Raw genomic sequence first — 17540 nt, 5'->3', positions numbered from 1 at the left:
TGAACAACAGTTTACGTAAAATATGGATTAGATTATTACATTTAGCCATTTGCCACAAACTTTGGCAGAACATATGACGATTATTCACATTGAAGAGTGTAGTGAACAAATCAAAATCAGTAAAGTAAAAACATTATTATGTCGCGTGCACTGAATGCATTTTAGCGAGAATTCTCGCAGAGTTAGATCGATCCAGCTAGTACGATGAGTTCATGGGAACGCTCCTTAACTCAAACAGTTATGGATGAAATTTGATGAAATTTTCCGGACAGATCATAAATCAGCTAATGTCTTGACGTCTCTCTGCGCTCTCTGAGTGCCTTTCTAGTTAGAATAATAATAATAATAATAATAATAATAATAATAATAATAATAACTATTATAATAATAATAATTATTATTATTATTATAACCAGAAAGGCACTTTTATTATAATTAGAAAGGCTTAATAATAATTGTTATTATTATAACGAGTATTATTATTATTATTATTATTATTATTATTCTTTGTAAAAAGGCCAAACGTACGTCCTTCAATGAAAGCTCGCGTGGGCAGAACCAGGGCTAACCTCAGACGACTTGCAATATCAAAGAACAAGTTCACACGTGGCAAGACATGTTTTTAAATCATTCCCACAGGTAATTAGCAGCTCAACTGAAAGGATTAACGAGAACGCTAACTCTGACACTAGTTTATGTAAAAATGAATCTGTACGTACTAACGCTTCAACTGTCTCTTTGTCCCAAAGAGGTACTACATAATGTTGGTAAAATACTGATTTGGAACAAATTACCAATTGGAACAACCATAACCTCTTTATTGCATTGCCTAATATAATACCGTGCCTATAGGGCAGGAAAAATATAATATATTTAGATTCACTGCAGTGTTTTGGCAGTGTAATAAAAATAAACCAATCGACAAAAAATTTAAATAAATGAGAAACGCGAGTCATGCAGCAGAGAAAATTGTCATAAATAAGCCAGGGACATATTCGTCAATATTTAGTTTAACATCAATCTGTGGCCCTGGAAGAGAGTGGCTCTGGGGCAGGGTGAGTCGTGGGGGAGGGGAGGAGTTTATGCCTGCGTTAGTTGAATCTTTCTTATCAAAATTAAACGAGTCCGCGCTGGAAATGATCAGGGTTGGAAAGGAAGGAAAAAAACAAATTGAAAAAAAAATTAAATGCTTTAGATTTTCCGTAAACTCCACTTGGTGGTAAAAGAAGCGACAGTTGATCTACTTATGCCTAGTAATACCACTAAAATGGCAAGGTGCAGAGCACAAAAATGACTGCATCTTCACATCACTTTAATATCACAATTTTCTCGGTGTCATATTATTCAGTGTTAATTAGTCAATTTAAAATAATTGCAGGGAGGGCATTGTCCAGGAATTGTCCATGTGGGGGAAGGGGGCTGATTTGGGAAACCCACACCGGTGCTTTTGCACGAGCACAATATATATATAATTAATGTTCTTATAGAAAATTTTAATGTATAATTTACAGTATATATTTACATTTTAAATATGAAATAAATAATATCTTATCATATCATATCAAAGAATACTTATGTGGGCAGAAGCTGATCTAACCTACCTCAGGCACGTGCACCTTACGTCATACCACTTTAAAAGGCACATCCCGCCAATAGGTAATTAGCACTTTACTGAGAAAAAGACGAGTTTATCAAAGGGTGAGGCTTTATAGGGCAACACAGTGCCTCATATGTCACTTTCTCCCACAGAGTTGCTAAAAACTGTAGGTAAAACTAGCGATTTGTACTGATTTGTTAATTATAATTCCTGTTTAGATTGCTTGAGTGCTGACTTCAGGACAGGGTAGCTATAATAGAATGTTTTTGGATTCACTGTAGTATTTTATCCGTGTGGTTAGAAATAATTTATTAAAAACGAGGTAGAAAAAGACGTGACTACTCTATCATGTGTATATACGTGTTTTCGTAAACAGTGCTATTTTCTTTCCTTCCAGGCGATCATTACCAAGTTATCTTTGAACCAGTTATTGTACATGTCACCAGATTATATTTCATCTTCTCAATGACCTGTGATTTTCTATCTTGACGTCTTATTCATGTGCTGTTCTCGATGTACATGTGTACGTAACATGGCCCAATTCAATTTTACATTTCTTTCCACATATTAGGGACGTGAAGAAACCGACTGGACATCCAAGACCGCAGCAGTCATGAGGACCACGGCCTACCTTCTGCTTGTGTTTGTGACATCGAACGCTTACGTTGTCCGGCGGCGTGACCCCTTTGACGACCAGGAATCCATGAGGGACGCCCTCGAAGCCTTGGAAAGCCGCCGACTGGGGGACGGGGGTCAATACTACGACGCTGCCAGCCAAGGTGTTCCATACGACGAGTTTGACGATGGTGAAGGTTACGAAAGTACCGATCCATATCTTCTACAGAACCTTCTGGATGAGTCCCGCCTAGGGCAGGGAGACGAAAGCTACGGCGGAGATGAAGAATTCGATCCATACCCACCCTTTGAATCCCCGTCATACGGCGACGGTGCTATGTCTCCAACAAACAGCGATGATTTCGTGGGGATGGAACAGGGGGCGCCACGAGAAGAACCAGTCACACGGGAGGAGCTCGAAGACCTCTTCAAATCCGTAAATGACCAGTACCAAGATCAGGATCAGGATCATGAATCGGCCCAACCATTGAAGTTATCCCTAAAGAAGAAATATCAACCTTCCCCAAAACAGTTTAAAAATTCCAACTCTTTAACGGACACGAAAACTCGCCTAAAGAACATGAACCCACAACAGATGCAGGCGCTGCTGGACGAACTACGAGCGGAGGCTTCAAGGGAGGTAAAGCGAAACACCGCCAAGAAGTCAACCTCCGGAGGTGACTCCCTTCAGAAAGTCAATCAAGAAGAACTAAACTCCATATTTGGGTCAGCTGGGATTAAAAAAAGTGTCAAGAAAGAGACCAAAGAGGACGTGCCCAGTAACGAGGAAATGACCAAGAAACGCAAGCGTTCTGGCACAGATGGACTTAACAGTCGGAACCAAAACAGTGGCACTGATGACGTCATAGGAGATGCATCAACGAAAAACGGGGACGACCTCGACTTCAGAAAGCTTTATCAACAAACCGACTTAAAGGCCAACCTCCTTCAAAGAGAAAACGAATACCTAACAGATGCCTTGGATTTGGCAACATTGAGCCAGTTAAAGGGTGGAAACGACCTGGTCCCCAAGGAGGCAGACAACCTACAGAAAGCAATGGAAATCGAGTCGTTGATTGGTCGCCTGGAGAGGAACATGGTGCAACAGATAGGAGTTGATCTACATGCCGATGGGGAGCACCAGGACGAAAATGATGAAGAGAAAAAGTCGAATTTGGAAGATCTTGGTAAGTGAGTTCCGTGAAAATGATTTCTTAAGAAGAGAACTTTCTTTCTCCAGCCATTTGCCTGCTTTCCACTGCTTCCTACTCACTCTCACTCTCTCTCTCTCTCTCTCTCTCTCTCTCTCTCACACACACACACACACACACACACACACTCATTCACACTCGCGCGTTATGTACGACATAATGTTATCGTACCAGTATATTCTGGTAAGCTTTTGTTCACCCCAAACGTTTATTTTTCATTATTATATTTTATTATTATAATTATTATTATTATTATTATTATTGCGCAATAAGGTGAAGAGGGTTACCTCCGAGGCGTGGAGGACAAGAGACAGTCTTCGCCAGAAAATGCTTATAATGACATTGATGAAAAACTCTTCCAAATGCCAAGGCCAGCTGATGATGACGAGGACATGAACACGGCCTATATACCCGACGGTCCGATATATGCAGGTTAGAAAATCATATCCAACTTTCACTAGCGAATCTTACACACGTGTCCCTCCCTTCACTTCTCCTGCACCCCTCCCAATAACATTGTATGGAGAGAAACTTGACGAAACAAAGTATTTTTTTTATCCCTGTACATATTATAATGAAATTTGCCTTCAGCGACTGCATTATGCATGCATATTGCCGACGAAGTGAGGCAGTATTATTTTATCCCAATCCCTCGGTAAAATCCCAGATCCACCATTGCAGGGGTAGAGTTTGATGAAATATAGTGGGATTACCAGCTCTTTGACATCGAATCTTGTTAAACTGACGGAGTATGTCCATTCCAGACCTGGCACCTACCTGCCCGCTGGTGGAGAAGATTGCAAATGGCTGCCAGATTCTCCAAGAGGTCGGTGTTGTACTGGACCTAGAGGCCGCCACTCTGTGCGACAGACATCTTGTCTGCTACGCCTGTGTAAGTATTACTATAAATACACGCACTGGGGGTTATCAGTGGTTTTGCACGAGGCTTGGTCGAGGATAGTCAAATATTTTAGTCTCTCTTTTATATATTTTTTAATATTTATTCCCGGTATCGTTGGTACCATCTACACGTACATGTAATTGCCACTATACTTTATACCTTCGTTCTTAAATAAATGAGTATATAAAAAACGAATTACTTCGGGGTCTCCAGTACTGTGAAAAAGCTATCATTTGACCATCAGTATGTTTTCAGTTAAAAGTGTCAAACTCAAAGTACCCTGATCCTGAGATAAGTTTTAAAGATCGCCGTTTTCTTGATCTGGCTCAGGTCAAGTAAATCATTACGTACTTGCATATACAATGAGTTTTATTAATATCAGTAAGTTAGATTTGAGTTGAAATACACGTAGGCCTGATAAAAAAGGACGTTATTGGAATATTAATTCGGGGCATACAAAAAGAAATTTGGAAGGTTTAAGACAAGGAAATATGCTTATGTTATTATCTCCTACAGGCACCAGAAAATGGTGTCAGGAGATATTCACGGATATTGCTTTGGCTAATTCTGTGTACATTTCTGTACAGTGCCAACAAGAATTGTTTTACGAAAAAATTCACACGTCACAACCAAATTGGTCTCTAGTAGAGAATGTTATTTTTCCCAATAAAAATACCGTCACGAGTGTTATGTTTTTTTCTTCCGTAGGGTGCCGCCGTTGGAGGGTCACGTGACAGCTGTGATCAAGGATTCCTGGCGGCTGCGGAGCGGGCTTGTCGTGACAGCGAAGAATGTAAAGAGGGCGCCACATCAGTTTTACTTGCTCTCCAGAAGTTGCACGCTTTTAACCTGAACAAGCTGAATGCTTGTCGGGCACCTTGCGTCATGGATTTCGTTGTGAATGGGGAATATTAAGAAGATTAGATACACCAACATTTATTTTTTAAAAAGAAAGAGATCGCAAAGTATATTCAAATTGTTCGGAATTATATTTTATCTCTGGCATTTTCATCATTCCAAGAATCTCTTTCCAAAAATACCGGTACGATTATTTGAAGGCGTAAGTTATTTATTTCAGAAAGTTGTTTTTATAAACAAGCTGTTTTCATGTTGCTTATTTTAGTGTCTGCGGGCCCGGATAAACCTGTCTAGTTCATAGGCAAAAAGACAATTCAGAATCGTTTAATTCAAGAGCTATCTGTAGTTAAATGTTCTGTAAAATCAAACACATACATACATTCCCTATTTTTATTACGTTTCTGTCAAAACGAATGAAGATGATGGTGTCTCCTCCTGCTCCTGCATAAAAGACAGCCCTCTATCTTATAAGGCTTTGGATATAATAGAAAGAGAAGGGGCATGTTGATACGAAAGAAACGCAGGGCTTTCACGTGAATAATTGTCTGGCGGATTCAGGAGCCGTGGAGTGTGTATGGGGGTAGGGGATACAAGAACTAACAATATAAATAAACAACGGCAGATGTGTACATGTACTATTCTACATATTTTGGACAAATAGATGGGATGGAAAATTTTTATTGGATTTTCCTCTTTTTGCTTGTTATCTGCAGTCAGGACGCATCAGAAGTTATGTCGGGGGCACGGGTCGGCATCCCCCCATCCCCACCCCCACGTTATACGACATTTTTATTATTGACACTTTGTAACTGAACAGGTAGATACACGGTAGGCCCATTCAGATAGGATTTTGTTTGGTAAACTGTGCACTCTCGTTTCTTTTATGTTTAAGCATCATTGTGAATGCCTTGTCATAAAAAATGTGTAGCTGTTGGGTACAGGAAAGAGAATTCTCGATTTCACTGTTTACTGGAGTGTCTAAAAAGCTTTAAAATTGAATAAGGATTATCAAAAATGCATAACCTCGGAGCGAATTAAAAGTTAAGTGTTGGGTGTAAACGAGTGTGAATGCTACGTGCAATCCAGCAAATTTCCAGAATTTCCTCAGCTGTGTTTTGTGCTCTAAGTTCCAATGATAAAAGGTATAGGCAACAATTCCACCTGCATCCTCATTCACTGATGAAGGTGTCTTGTTCTAGACACTGATATATTGGAGGGGTAAGAACCGTGGAGTTTTGCTGGTGTTTCAGGAGCATAGTATTGTAAGTTATTGATATAGGCAATGCATGCACAACGGGTATATTATATCACGATACCAAATTACACTTCCATACACATGATCGATTTTTAATTTGCAAAAGTAATCTTTGGTGAAGACAGGAAAATAATTTGCGTATGTAAATGTATACCGCTACGTGCTATTTTAAGGGCTATTTGTTTTTAAAAATCGGCTCTTGTGTGGGTTAAAAAATCAGCCCTGCTGTTAATATCAATATAAACGAAGTAAGGGTGATTGCCAAAGACAGATTGAATTATGTATAGTGCATACTGTATTCTGGCTGGAAATATTTAAGAGCTAAGATGACCTTCTTCAAAGGTGTGCTAAGTCACAGGCCCGTAGCCAGCAATTTCAAAAGGGGGGTTCTTTTTCTGAAAAAGTGGACCTTTTCCCATAAAAAACTTCATGTAACTAGATCAAATTTTACCCAGAGTGGACCTTTTCCCAGCAAAAGGGGCGGTTCTTTCGAACCCCCCGAACCCCCCCTAGCTACGGGCCTGTAAGACTAAGTAGTTTAGTTGTGGAAAGGTTGGGGCACCATGGAATTTGTAAAACTGAGCGTTTCGTAAGGAATAGCGCATCGAGCGACCACTGCGGCATAGATACTTATTTAAATGAAGATAAGCTTAAATATTAAGCCATTAAGTGTACTGTAGCCTCCATCGTTGCATTATTATTTATTACATGTCAATTTTTTTCTTTTCTGTACACTTTTCTTTTTGTCCTGCGTGTAGCAATCTTATTATAATATTAAAATATGAACAATGTAGTTTTTCTTCTATAACTATTGAGTATTGAGTCAACTTGTTAACGTTTTCTAACCACGTGATAAGACGGTGTTTTGAAATAAAGAATATTTGCAAATGGGCACGATATTTCTAGTACTAACAGCGCCGTTCGTACGTGTACTGAGAAAAAAAGACATCTGTATCGCACTTATCAGAGAAGAAAACAATAAACGATTTAATCTCACAGACCATGCATTTTTTCTTTCATTTTAAGTCAGTTGCGAACAAGTGTAGTGGAGAATTAAGCAAAACAAGATCTCAAAAAATGTGAAACTTATTTTCATGAATATTTTTCAGTGACATATGTGTTCATTGACTGAGGTTTCCGAATTTTAATTTTTTTTAATTTCTTAACTTTACTCTGAGAGAGTTGAATGCAAAATTTCAAAATGAAACAAAAAAATAGGCAAATAAGTTTAGCAGTGGCGGATTCAGGAGGATCCTGACCCCCCCCCCCCCCCCCCCTTCGATTTCTGAAAAAAATCGCACTAATTGTCCCCTCTTGAAATTAGAATTCTGAATAGTTGAATCATAGTTCTAAACCGTACCAAATGGCACCTTTTGCCCTTTAACATACCAAATTTTTTCGGAGCCCTTCAGCAGGCCCCCAACCCCGCGCCAAGGGGGGTCAGCTTCGCATCGGCGGACCCCCTTCAAATAATTCTGGATCCGGCCCTGGTTTAGCATTATATAAACCCCGATCTCTTTCTCTCCAGTCACACGTTATAAATATTTCTAAAATTTTGATTAACTATAACTGTATATCAACACTCCGCACCACATTGCTTAATATTTCCCATATAACAAATCCATTGTGTTAGAGAATACGACTGGAACTTCAATCTCAATCTGATATTTGTGTTAGAGAAGCCCCTCAGTGAGACGAAAACACAATAAGACGTTGATAAGTGAAGATTTGGACAAAAATGCAGTAGGATTTCTTCATATTGTCAGTCATGCAAGTTTTGCCACACGATCGGTTTGTATACTAAAGAAAATGTCAAGGTTTATTCAAGATAATCTTGATGTTTGAACTTGAGTCATTTTATTTCTTTTAATTTAATTTCATTATCGTCATGTGCTTTAGATTTAGATTCGCATTAGTTGAAGCAGAAGGTACAGATGCAGGGAATTATTTTTTACGAAGGACAGAGAGATGGCAAATTAATATATATATATATATATATATATATATATATATATATATATATATATATATATATATATATATAATGGGAGAAGACGGCCTTAGGGAAATATAGATGAACGAGCTGTATTTCAGCCAGTGGAACTGTCTAGATAATCCGTGAAGATCGAGTGCACCGTTAACCTCGTCATTTAGCCACCAGGTACTCGTACTCGCAGGAGAGGCATTTCTTATTTGATTTGATTCGATTTGTCGTTGGAATTGAACAAAAGAAATATATAATAATTATGAAATATAAGGTAAAGCAAAAAAAAATCAATGGTGTGATATAAATCTCCAATAGTAATTGTGAAGGCACAGATTCAATAGAGGATTTTGGGTATGAATAGCGACGTTAATATACAGAGATACATGTACAACAGTGGTCACGGGATATCAGAGGAAATTAGTGAGATCATTTGTTGTATCTCAGATTTATAAGATTGAAGTCGGTGTTAAAACTGAAATATGGCAAAAATTATAGACCGATCAGGTGGACGAATGGTCATCAAAGACATTACTATACAACATAAATATTTAGGTATTAATTAATCGTGAACTAAATTCTGCACAGAATCACATTATCATTCTATTGTTACACCTATTATTTAAATCTGGAGAAATGATATTACATAGATCAACTCTCGACATCATGATTTACACCTGTCTGACTCCATACGTGTCATTTTACCGCGTGTGCTTCTATTTTCTTATCCATCAATATTCTATGAACAACAAAAGATGAAATCATTAAATTTTGATTTATTTTCAATGTCAGAATGCGTCTGGTTTACAGCAATCTCAATATCCAAAGAAGTCAAATGAGATAAATAAATCTCATTTTATAAAATAACAGACTTGAATCTCCTCTGTGTATCTGAAAAAGAACATGAGAGATTATACAAACATGTATGCTAATTTGATATTTAAATGAATATTAAACACGCATTGATGAAGACAAATACCCCTTTTTAAACCCTCCCCTTCCCGCCCCCCCCTCCCCACCCCGACATCAAGTGCACTCAGAAAGTTAATACATTGCCTGTATAAGAAGGTCGCGAAGGGGGGGGGGGGGGGATGATGAAATGTAATATAACGTAACATGGTTTTATGGACCCAGAGTATGTATTATTTTGTTTTGTGCGATGGCCATGGCCGCTGCCACCATTTTGTTTTGGTAGACCCCTCCCCCCCCCCCCCCCCCCCCCCCCTCATGAACATTTTTCAGGTTTCCTATCACGCATTTTTGGTTATTTATCATTGTTATTTTTAAAACTTCATCACAGCGGGTCTACCTATTGTATTTATCCTTAATTTAAGATAATTCATGAACTGCATTAACAGATTCTTACTTATTGGTTATGTAAATGCATATTTTAAGTGCATAGAATATATCTCCACAATATATTACCTTTTAAGGCTGATTGCTGAGCAGAGCTTTAAGTTCAGCGAGTTCTTTCTCGTTCAGCTCATCGTCCAGCTGGTTATTATCCGAGGACTGACCCTGGGTCAAAGCTGGAAATGAAGGACTGATTTAAAAGGGGATGGGTACAAAAAATCTGTAGTACACTTAAGTTAACCATTCGTGAGTGCGCAAGGAAGACTTGATAAATTAAATAAATGGGCAAGATAGGGGACGATGGCTATATTCTGTAACAAATATTGCCAACCCACGTGTGTGCGTGCGTCTGCACGTGACTGTAGACTGGCGTGTGTGTGTGTGTGTGTGTGTGTGTTTGAGAGAGAGAGAGAGAGAGAGAGAGAGCTGACCTGCTATCATATGTATATGTTCTTGGAGATTGTCCAGCTCTTTTTGGTCAACGAATCCGTCCTCTAAAATAAATAAGGAAGAAGAAAGGAAATGTCATATATATCCATGACATCAACGTAGCGTTTCGTATATCACTTTTAAGACATCTGGCGTCAAGGTGAACGAGTCACTCCACAGTTTTGGAGTAAAACATGCATGATTATTACACGTTACATTATTTTTCTCTGCTTTATACGACAGTAGTATCCAATATTGAAAGAAAAATCTAATCACCAAGTGATATACATGTAGCTCAGTTATGCACATTGTGTAGCCCAAAATGTTTGCTTCACTGACGTCATTCGCTTTACTCATTATATTGTGGAATAACTCTGTAAACTACAATGTACACTACCGTATATACATCAACGAAAAAGGCGTCCTTTTCTTTTAATTTCTGTCATTTGTAGTATTTTGTACGTTATAACGTACCGTTCGCATCGAGCTCCTCAAACAGATCCTCATCTTCCATCTCATGCAGAGCCATCTTGCCGTCCCCGTCCTGATCATTCATCATAACCTGCAGTTTATTTTCCTGAAATTATTTGATTTTTCTTGAAAATCATGGTATCTTGCGCTTGATGACTGTCTTTTCTCTCTTTCATTCTCGTTCCCTGTCTCATAGCACCCTCTTTTCTCTTTTCCGGTTTAAATTCTCTGTCTCTCTCTCTCTCTCTTTTCCTCCTCCCTCCCTCTCCCGCTCTCTCTCTCTCTCTCTCTCTCTCTCTTGTGTACTTACGTCACCAGCGGCGGCTACTGCCGCTTTCCCCACTTTGTAACAAGTAACTGGGCGGTTTTTGCAAAAGTCGACTACACCCCTCACGAGTCTGAAAATAAAAACGTAGTTGTTCATTTCAAATTACTTTGACTTAATAGGGGCCTACGTGCACATAATAACTTAAACTCTTTGAAAGCTGGTATTTTTGTTTTTGTTTCCAAACGTATTGTTTTGATATTTTTCTTTACTCTTTTTTTAAACCACAATTTCCATGTATGGAAATTACTTTGACTTCAGAAATAAGCAAAAATAGTTCTTTGCCTTCGAACTCGTGGAAGTCTGATACGAATCCTGGGCCAACTGTCTCCTTCCTGAACCATCATGGCCACAACAGCCAGTAAGAGTCCTGTCAAAAGGAACTGCCTCATGGTGAACTGCATGGTAAACTGTGGAGAGAAAGGTGGAGTGAAAAATCTCGATAAAATTCAACAAAAAGTTTTTTACACCAAATTTTGAGCTTTGTTGTTTGTATTATCGAGTCGAAGTTATAGTGGACTGGGAGACTCCTGCGTTTCACTAGTAAAGGTAAAAACCAAGATTTAGAACTCGAAGACGGATTAACAGAACACATTTTTCTTAATATCTTGGTCAGGAAATACACTGTACTTATGATACTTATAACACTTGACACTACAAACATTACATTTAAGCCGTACAAGGACATTCTTTACAATATAAAAAAATACTGTCATAAAAAAGATAAAGCTAGCTTTGATATTAATAAATGCAATCCGAATCGGATATGTCACGGTCAAAACATTTTATCACCAATCGGGAAAACATTATTCTAGATCACATTATACCGGTGAGAGTCGTACAGTGCATGCTATCACCATGTAAACGCGATGAGATGAAGTGTTTGGAATAAGTTTCTAAGGATGAGTTGATAGTTGAACATTAAAGGAAAAACAGTCGACAACGTAATCAAAATTAAATCTAACGACAAAAACTCAACGCTAAGGCTTCAGAAACATTTCATCGGCGCTTCAGTCAGCTACTGAAAGTGAAGTCACGTGACATTTGTGACGACAACTGAGACGAATTTGTCTTAATCACTGACGGCCTAAACGTGTTACGTATTAATTTTAGAGTGCATACAAACCCATGTATATATGAACAACTACAAGTGTAAAGTTTTAAACGACCGATAAAAGTATCACGATACGAACACGAAGAAAATCTCTCACCTTCAAGGAACGTCCGGCGCTAGTATCTGCAGGTGGGAATCTCTATCGTTGAACAATAGTGATGGACAACCAGCAAACCTATCTCTCTTATATAGCATTTGTGTCGTGACTGTTTGAACAGTTTCCGATTATACTATCTGATTCTATAATCAAGGTGCATCACGATTTCTTTCTTGAGGCTCCGCGAAAATTCTAACTGCCCATGTTTCCTAGAAAAAGACTAAAATTAAAACAACAGCCAAGAGGTCACCTGAGTGAAGATGTCATTAATATATCAAAGATTCTGGTCGAACAGTAGAGAAATAGCGAGTGAACAAATAATCTCCGTGGCCCTGGTAGAGGATGAATGCTGGTGCATGCTGTTTAGATAATGATTTATTTAATAGATAGATAATAATTTATTAAACCAATAAAATACAAATGTATAAAATTGGGAATTTTTGGCCCTGTGATAGCGCCATTGTTGAAGCAAACTATTTAAATGTACTGAAATGAAATTACGTATTGGTGTTAAGAAGAGTTACTGCTGAAGGATAAAAGCTAGATAAAAATCGCTTTCTACCCTTAAAAACTAAAAGCCTCGATTTGCTGGGTAAAAATTTGAATAGGGTATGAGCTGGATGAGTAGTATTAGTCATGATGGAAGCTGTTTTACTTTCACTATCGAGATAAATGGAATGAATGGGGGTAAGATCCATTCCAATTACGTACCTGCCGTTTCAACAATCTTTTTCACTTGGTTTTAATCCTCTATACAGTTGCACGCCCATACCAAACAGTTACTGCATAAGTTAAAATACTTTCTAAAACACACCTATAAAAGTTCGTCAAAATAGACACATTCCTGGTAAAAGATTTTAATTTCCTAAAAAGTACATTAACCGCCTTGCCTTTTCAATACTTAAGTGGTGTTATTACTCCAGGTTAGTCTAATGTTCAATACCCAGAAATTTATAATCACAGACCTTTTGACAGTTTTGTCGTTAATCTCTATGGGACTTTTTACAGTCTGACGTCTACTATAGTCTACAACCATTTCTTTTGTTTTGCTCACATTCGGTATCAAGTCATGGTCTGTACCCCAATTTATTGAGTTGTCTCCGACTGCCTATACGAAGTCTCAACATTGTTATGTATCAGACCAAGAAGTTGTCTCTTTTCAACTTCTTGATCAGACCGACTAATCGGCGAACTTCATTATAACTTCATTAGAAATGCGTTATCTTCCCTTGCCACACAATCGTGGGTAAATAATAAGTAATTCATGCTGATATTTAAGGGCTTGCTAACTAGCCTACTTTATTGGAAGTACGAGAAAAAAATTCTAATAAATCAAAGTTCCTACGAATCAACTAAAAGAAGTTGTGAACTTGTCAAGTTGTCACTTAGAAAAAACATAAATTCAACACCGTAAACAACCTCACATTTCAAATAGCCTGAAATCTGTTCCATCGTATTTCCCAGAAATCGAGACTAGTTGAAATGAGAGTAACAGTATACATCTGCTGCACCTGTGAGTTAGGTTATGACGTCAGGTCGATGTCTGACATGTTTACTGGTATGTTATTCTCAGTTTATAATTAGTTACCGTGGAATTCGTAGGTTGTCATTTTTGTCACGTTTGAAGGCCCTCAACTTTTCATACAACATTACTAGTATAAGATCTGTGCACATTGAATATAACAATTCAAATAGATGTAAATGATTCTTCCATTTATCTATAGTCTATAATCATAAACAGAAATGGCATAAAATCCTTCAGAATGCGTATTTTATTGCATTTTAATGGTTTTATCAATTAAAAAAGCATAAAGTTTGCAATCGTTTGTAACAATGGAATTTCTTGTGCACCCATTAGTATTTAACAAATAGGCCTATATCCCGATATAGATTATACCGGTATTCATGGAATAAATATCATCGGTAACATTTCACATCACACTTGCAGGGAATCAGCCCGGGAGCCACTGGTCTGCCGCTAGGTGGCTATTAAACAAACCGGAAGTTCGAGAATTTGAATTGGGCAATATTTTTTTAGATTTATAGGGTGTCATAAACGGTGTATTATCTCGGCTATTAACGTACTTGGGGTTACAATATGTACATTGTCATATTGAGAAATAAATTTCGAATAATGTGAGATGACCCAAAAGTTGATCTACAGCATATTTAATGTTGAAAAATGAGTTTGAAATCGAAATTTTATTAAAGCTATTACGGAAGTTCGTTTTTGATTTTGATTTTTGTACCTATAGAGGCCTCCGCACAACTTGAAATTACTACAAGTTGTGGAAAATTTATTCAGCTTTCTGTCAATGTAAGCATGTAAAGAACTTTGCCTTAAGCTGTGAATGGCACAAATCAATTCACGGCCATGTCAGCCTGAAAACTCTCACTTACGATATCCGCATATAAGCCTCGCTTTGACTTAGTGCTTTCTCATGAGCTTCAGTCTCGTTTTAGTTTTTCCTTCACACAGTATTACTTATATAGAGCAACTGGGTATTGGGGACAATGAAATAATTTTTTTCTTGGAACTTACCACGGTGCTAATACAAATGAACTTTAACATTTTTTTTCATTGTAGATAAACCTTTTTATTACATGAGGCCAACTGATGAGGGTATTCCTTTCATTAAATATGAAAAAAAAAAAACAAATGAAAGACAATTTACATTTAATCACATTGCTATATATTTTATTTTAATTTTACATAAAATTCAACTAGCCTGAAATATTTTACCAGTGAGACATGTACATTGCAAAATAGTTATTTTACATTACATTGTACATTAATTACCCAGTAGGTGATAATTCAATGCTACTTTACTTGATTGGTACACATTTATATATATTTAACCATCTAACACACAATTTCCCTTTACACAGTGGACCAGAATTTTTACAAATAATATAATTTCATAAATTTTCCCAAAGATGTCATGTTAATTTTCTTTCAGTGATACCAGGTATCAATCCATATTTGCATTTGAATAAACTTGTTTTACTTGTATTCTGATAAGTAGATATTATCTATAAGCTACACATATATAAAAAAACCCTGCACAGTAAAAATAAAACAATGTATTGTTAACTTAGTTGCCCATACACTTTTAACTAACTTCATGTGGTTAAAACCTAAATTGATTTCACTGCATTTCTATGTACTGATAACCAATAACTATTTATATTAGCAAGAGCACATATTTTTCATCCCTTAGAAGTATCCCAGAGGTTGTGGTGTTCATTGCCACACAGCATTTGGAAATGATGGGCGCTTTTGTTATGATAATTGCACGGCAAAAGGAATAATCCTGGTCCCATTCATGCTATTCAAGCCTAGAATAAATAATAGAGTTTTTAAAAGAATATCATAAAAAATTCTAACTACATTTATCAATTGCTCACACACAGTGTTTGCCTCTTAGGAAAATTAGTTGCTGGACCGAAGGTCCAGCCATCCTGACAAGTAGCTGGACAGAATGGGAAAAAATGGGAAAACTTCTCAGCCTGTTCTGAAAGTTGTCTGCCCCGGGCAGACGGTCCAGCCTTAATTTCTAACACTGCTCACACACATACACACTGAAATTAATCATAATTTATTGCAATCTTTGTAATAGGTAAACTGTGACAATCAATCTTGAACAGCACTATATTTACAATCTTTACCTTAAACTGCACTATTTATACTTAATTCATAACAGTGATTATTAAAAAAACATTTGAAACTGAACTTTGGGCAAAGTTGCACACCCATCATAATTCAAAAACCCAATTTGAATCAAGGCATGAAAAAATTAGAAAACACATGCAAGTCAGAGCACCACATCACTATCATATGCCCTCATCATTGAAGAGCCTGTTTCATTTAATGTACATACACACATACATATATTATTTACCTTTTTTAAACTTGCATTTTTATGACATTCTTCTCCTCAAAACCCCCAACCAATGCAATAAAAGTTATTTTGTGTTTACATGTTTTTTTTCTAAAAAAATTAACACAATTGATACATTTAACCCCCGCCCCCAGCAAAAAAGACATAATTTACGATTCATATATTTCAAAACATGCCTATGGTTAGTTTACAATACTGTATCTTTCTCAACTACTGGTACCAATGCCCCCCCCCCCCCCCCCCCTCCCCACCGCTTTGCAAACAAGTACTGGTACACCACGATATGCACATACGTATACGTGTATGCAGGTTGGATGACAATGTTATTTCGCAATCCACTTCATCCTTTTCACATTAAAACACGAAGAAATTGCATGAGAAGCCAAGATTCAAACATTTCACTTATACGGTGACATTCATTCCATGCATGAGACCAGAAAGCCACTGCCATCACTCGATCAACTAAATGATAGGTACCCGGCACGGTGAATATACAGCTTGTTGGAAATGTTGAAATTCTACAAATTACAGGCCATCGCACATCTTAAAAATTTGATATGTTCAAAAAATATTGCCAAACTATGAAAAAACAGGAACAGATAAAGAAAAAAACCCTTAAGCTGCATTTGGCACAGTTCAAAAGTCAATGTTTACAATGACGTTTTGTGTGCGGCCATTTTGCTAATCGCCAGTAACTTTAGAGAATACTCAGTGAAATCGATACACGAAGACTTATTCGGTGTATAAAATGTAACTTAAGCATATACTGTATTGTCCCGTCAAATTCATTAGTATTTAAATCTACTGTTCATTCCACAAACACATGTACAACTTACCTGTCTCTATGCCTTCGTCTCCCGCCAAATTTTTTTGGGGCTACCACTCCACGTTTTGAAAACGAGGCCAAATCTAATATTTTCCAAAATAACCGTCAAATCAGCCAGTGGCTCCCGGGCTGAATAAACATTTCAAAGGAAAGGTGTAGCGCCATACTTCGAGTAAAAAACTAAAGGGCACCGTGTCATAAAACTTCAATATAAAGATTTTGTACATGAGCATTAATCTAAGGCAAATCCATCATTTGTTTATTACGGTGAGCACGGAGTTCTATGAACGAAGTCTTATCAAAGCCTCACATACATGTAGTACACACCCCTAACACCCGTGAGTTGCACTGAGGCTCCAAAAGGGGAGAGAATGGATGATCTATACAATGCACAAGACAGTACACGGAAATACGGCTTACTTTCAATGATATATCATGAAATCTCGCATAAGTAGCTTTTGAATATCTCAACTTCATCAAGGTGAATTTTAACGGAATGGCAGATCAGCTGGTTTTGGGAGGGGGACACAAGGGGTATACGTGTATGCCCCCCCCCCTCCCCCGAAAAAAAATATTCAATGTGCAAGGAGCCAAACGCAAGC

The 17540-nt window shown here is 37.5% G+C and overlaps 2 protein-coding genes and 1 long non-coding RNA gene across 3 annotated transcripts; 1 reads left to right on the top strand and 2 right to left on the bottom strand.

Annotated features, from left to right (window-relative positions):
- Positions 1-618: 618 nt before the first annotated feature.
- On the top strand, positions 619-7435 carry LOC106179442 (uncharacterized). The gene is made up of 5 exons (XM_086997595.1): positions 619-639; positions 2169-3399; positions 3697-3855; positions 4188-4315; positions 5033-7435. The coding sequence occupies exons 2-5, from the start codon at positions 2211-2213 to the stop codon at positions 5237-5239; spliced, it is 1683 nt and encodes a 560-aa protein (XP_086853721.1). The 5' UTR covers positions 619-639; positions 2169-2210; the 3' UTR covers positions 5240-7435.
- A 1747-nt stretch (positions 7436-9182) lies between these two features.
- On the bottom strand, positions 9183-12356 carry LOC106179444 (uncharacterized). The gene is made up of 7 exons (XM_086997763.1): positions 12211-12356; positions 11285-11409; positions 10985-11072; positions 10678-10780; positions 10206-10268; positions 9847-9950; positions 9183-9312 (listed from the first exon to the last, which is right to left on the bottom strand). Exons 2-6 carry the CDS (start codon positions 11401-11403, stop codon positions 9850-9852), a joined length of 474 nt encoding a protein of 157 aa, XP_086853889.1. The 5' UTR covers positions 11404-11409; positions 12211-12356; the 3' UTR covers positions 9183-9312; positions 9847-9849.
- Positions 12357-14875: 2519 nt separating this feature from the next.
- LOC147759574 (uncharacterized) lies at positions 14876-17127 on the bottom strand. Its single transcript, XR_015331502.1, has 2 exons — positions 16949-17127; positions 14876-15549 (listed from the first exon to the last, which is right to left on the bottom strand). It is a non-coding gene; the product is annotated as an uncharacterized LOC147759574 (long non-coding RNA).
- Positions 17128-17540: the final 413 nt, after the last annotated feature.

Source organism: Lingula anatina, chromosome 10 (assembly GCF_051362555.1).
Source record: "Lingula anatina isolate TDL-2025a chromosome 10, LinAna3.0, whole genome shotgun sequence".
NCBI lineage: Eukaryota > Metazoa > Brachiopoda > Lingulata > Lingulida > Lingulidae > Lingula > Lingula anatina.
This window is presented reverse-complemented; position numbering and strand designations above follow the sequence as displayed.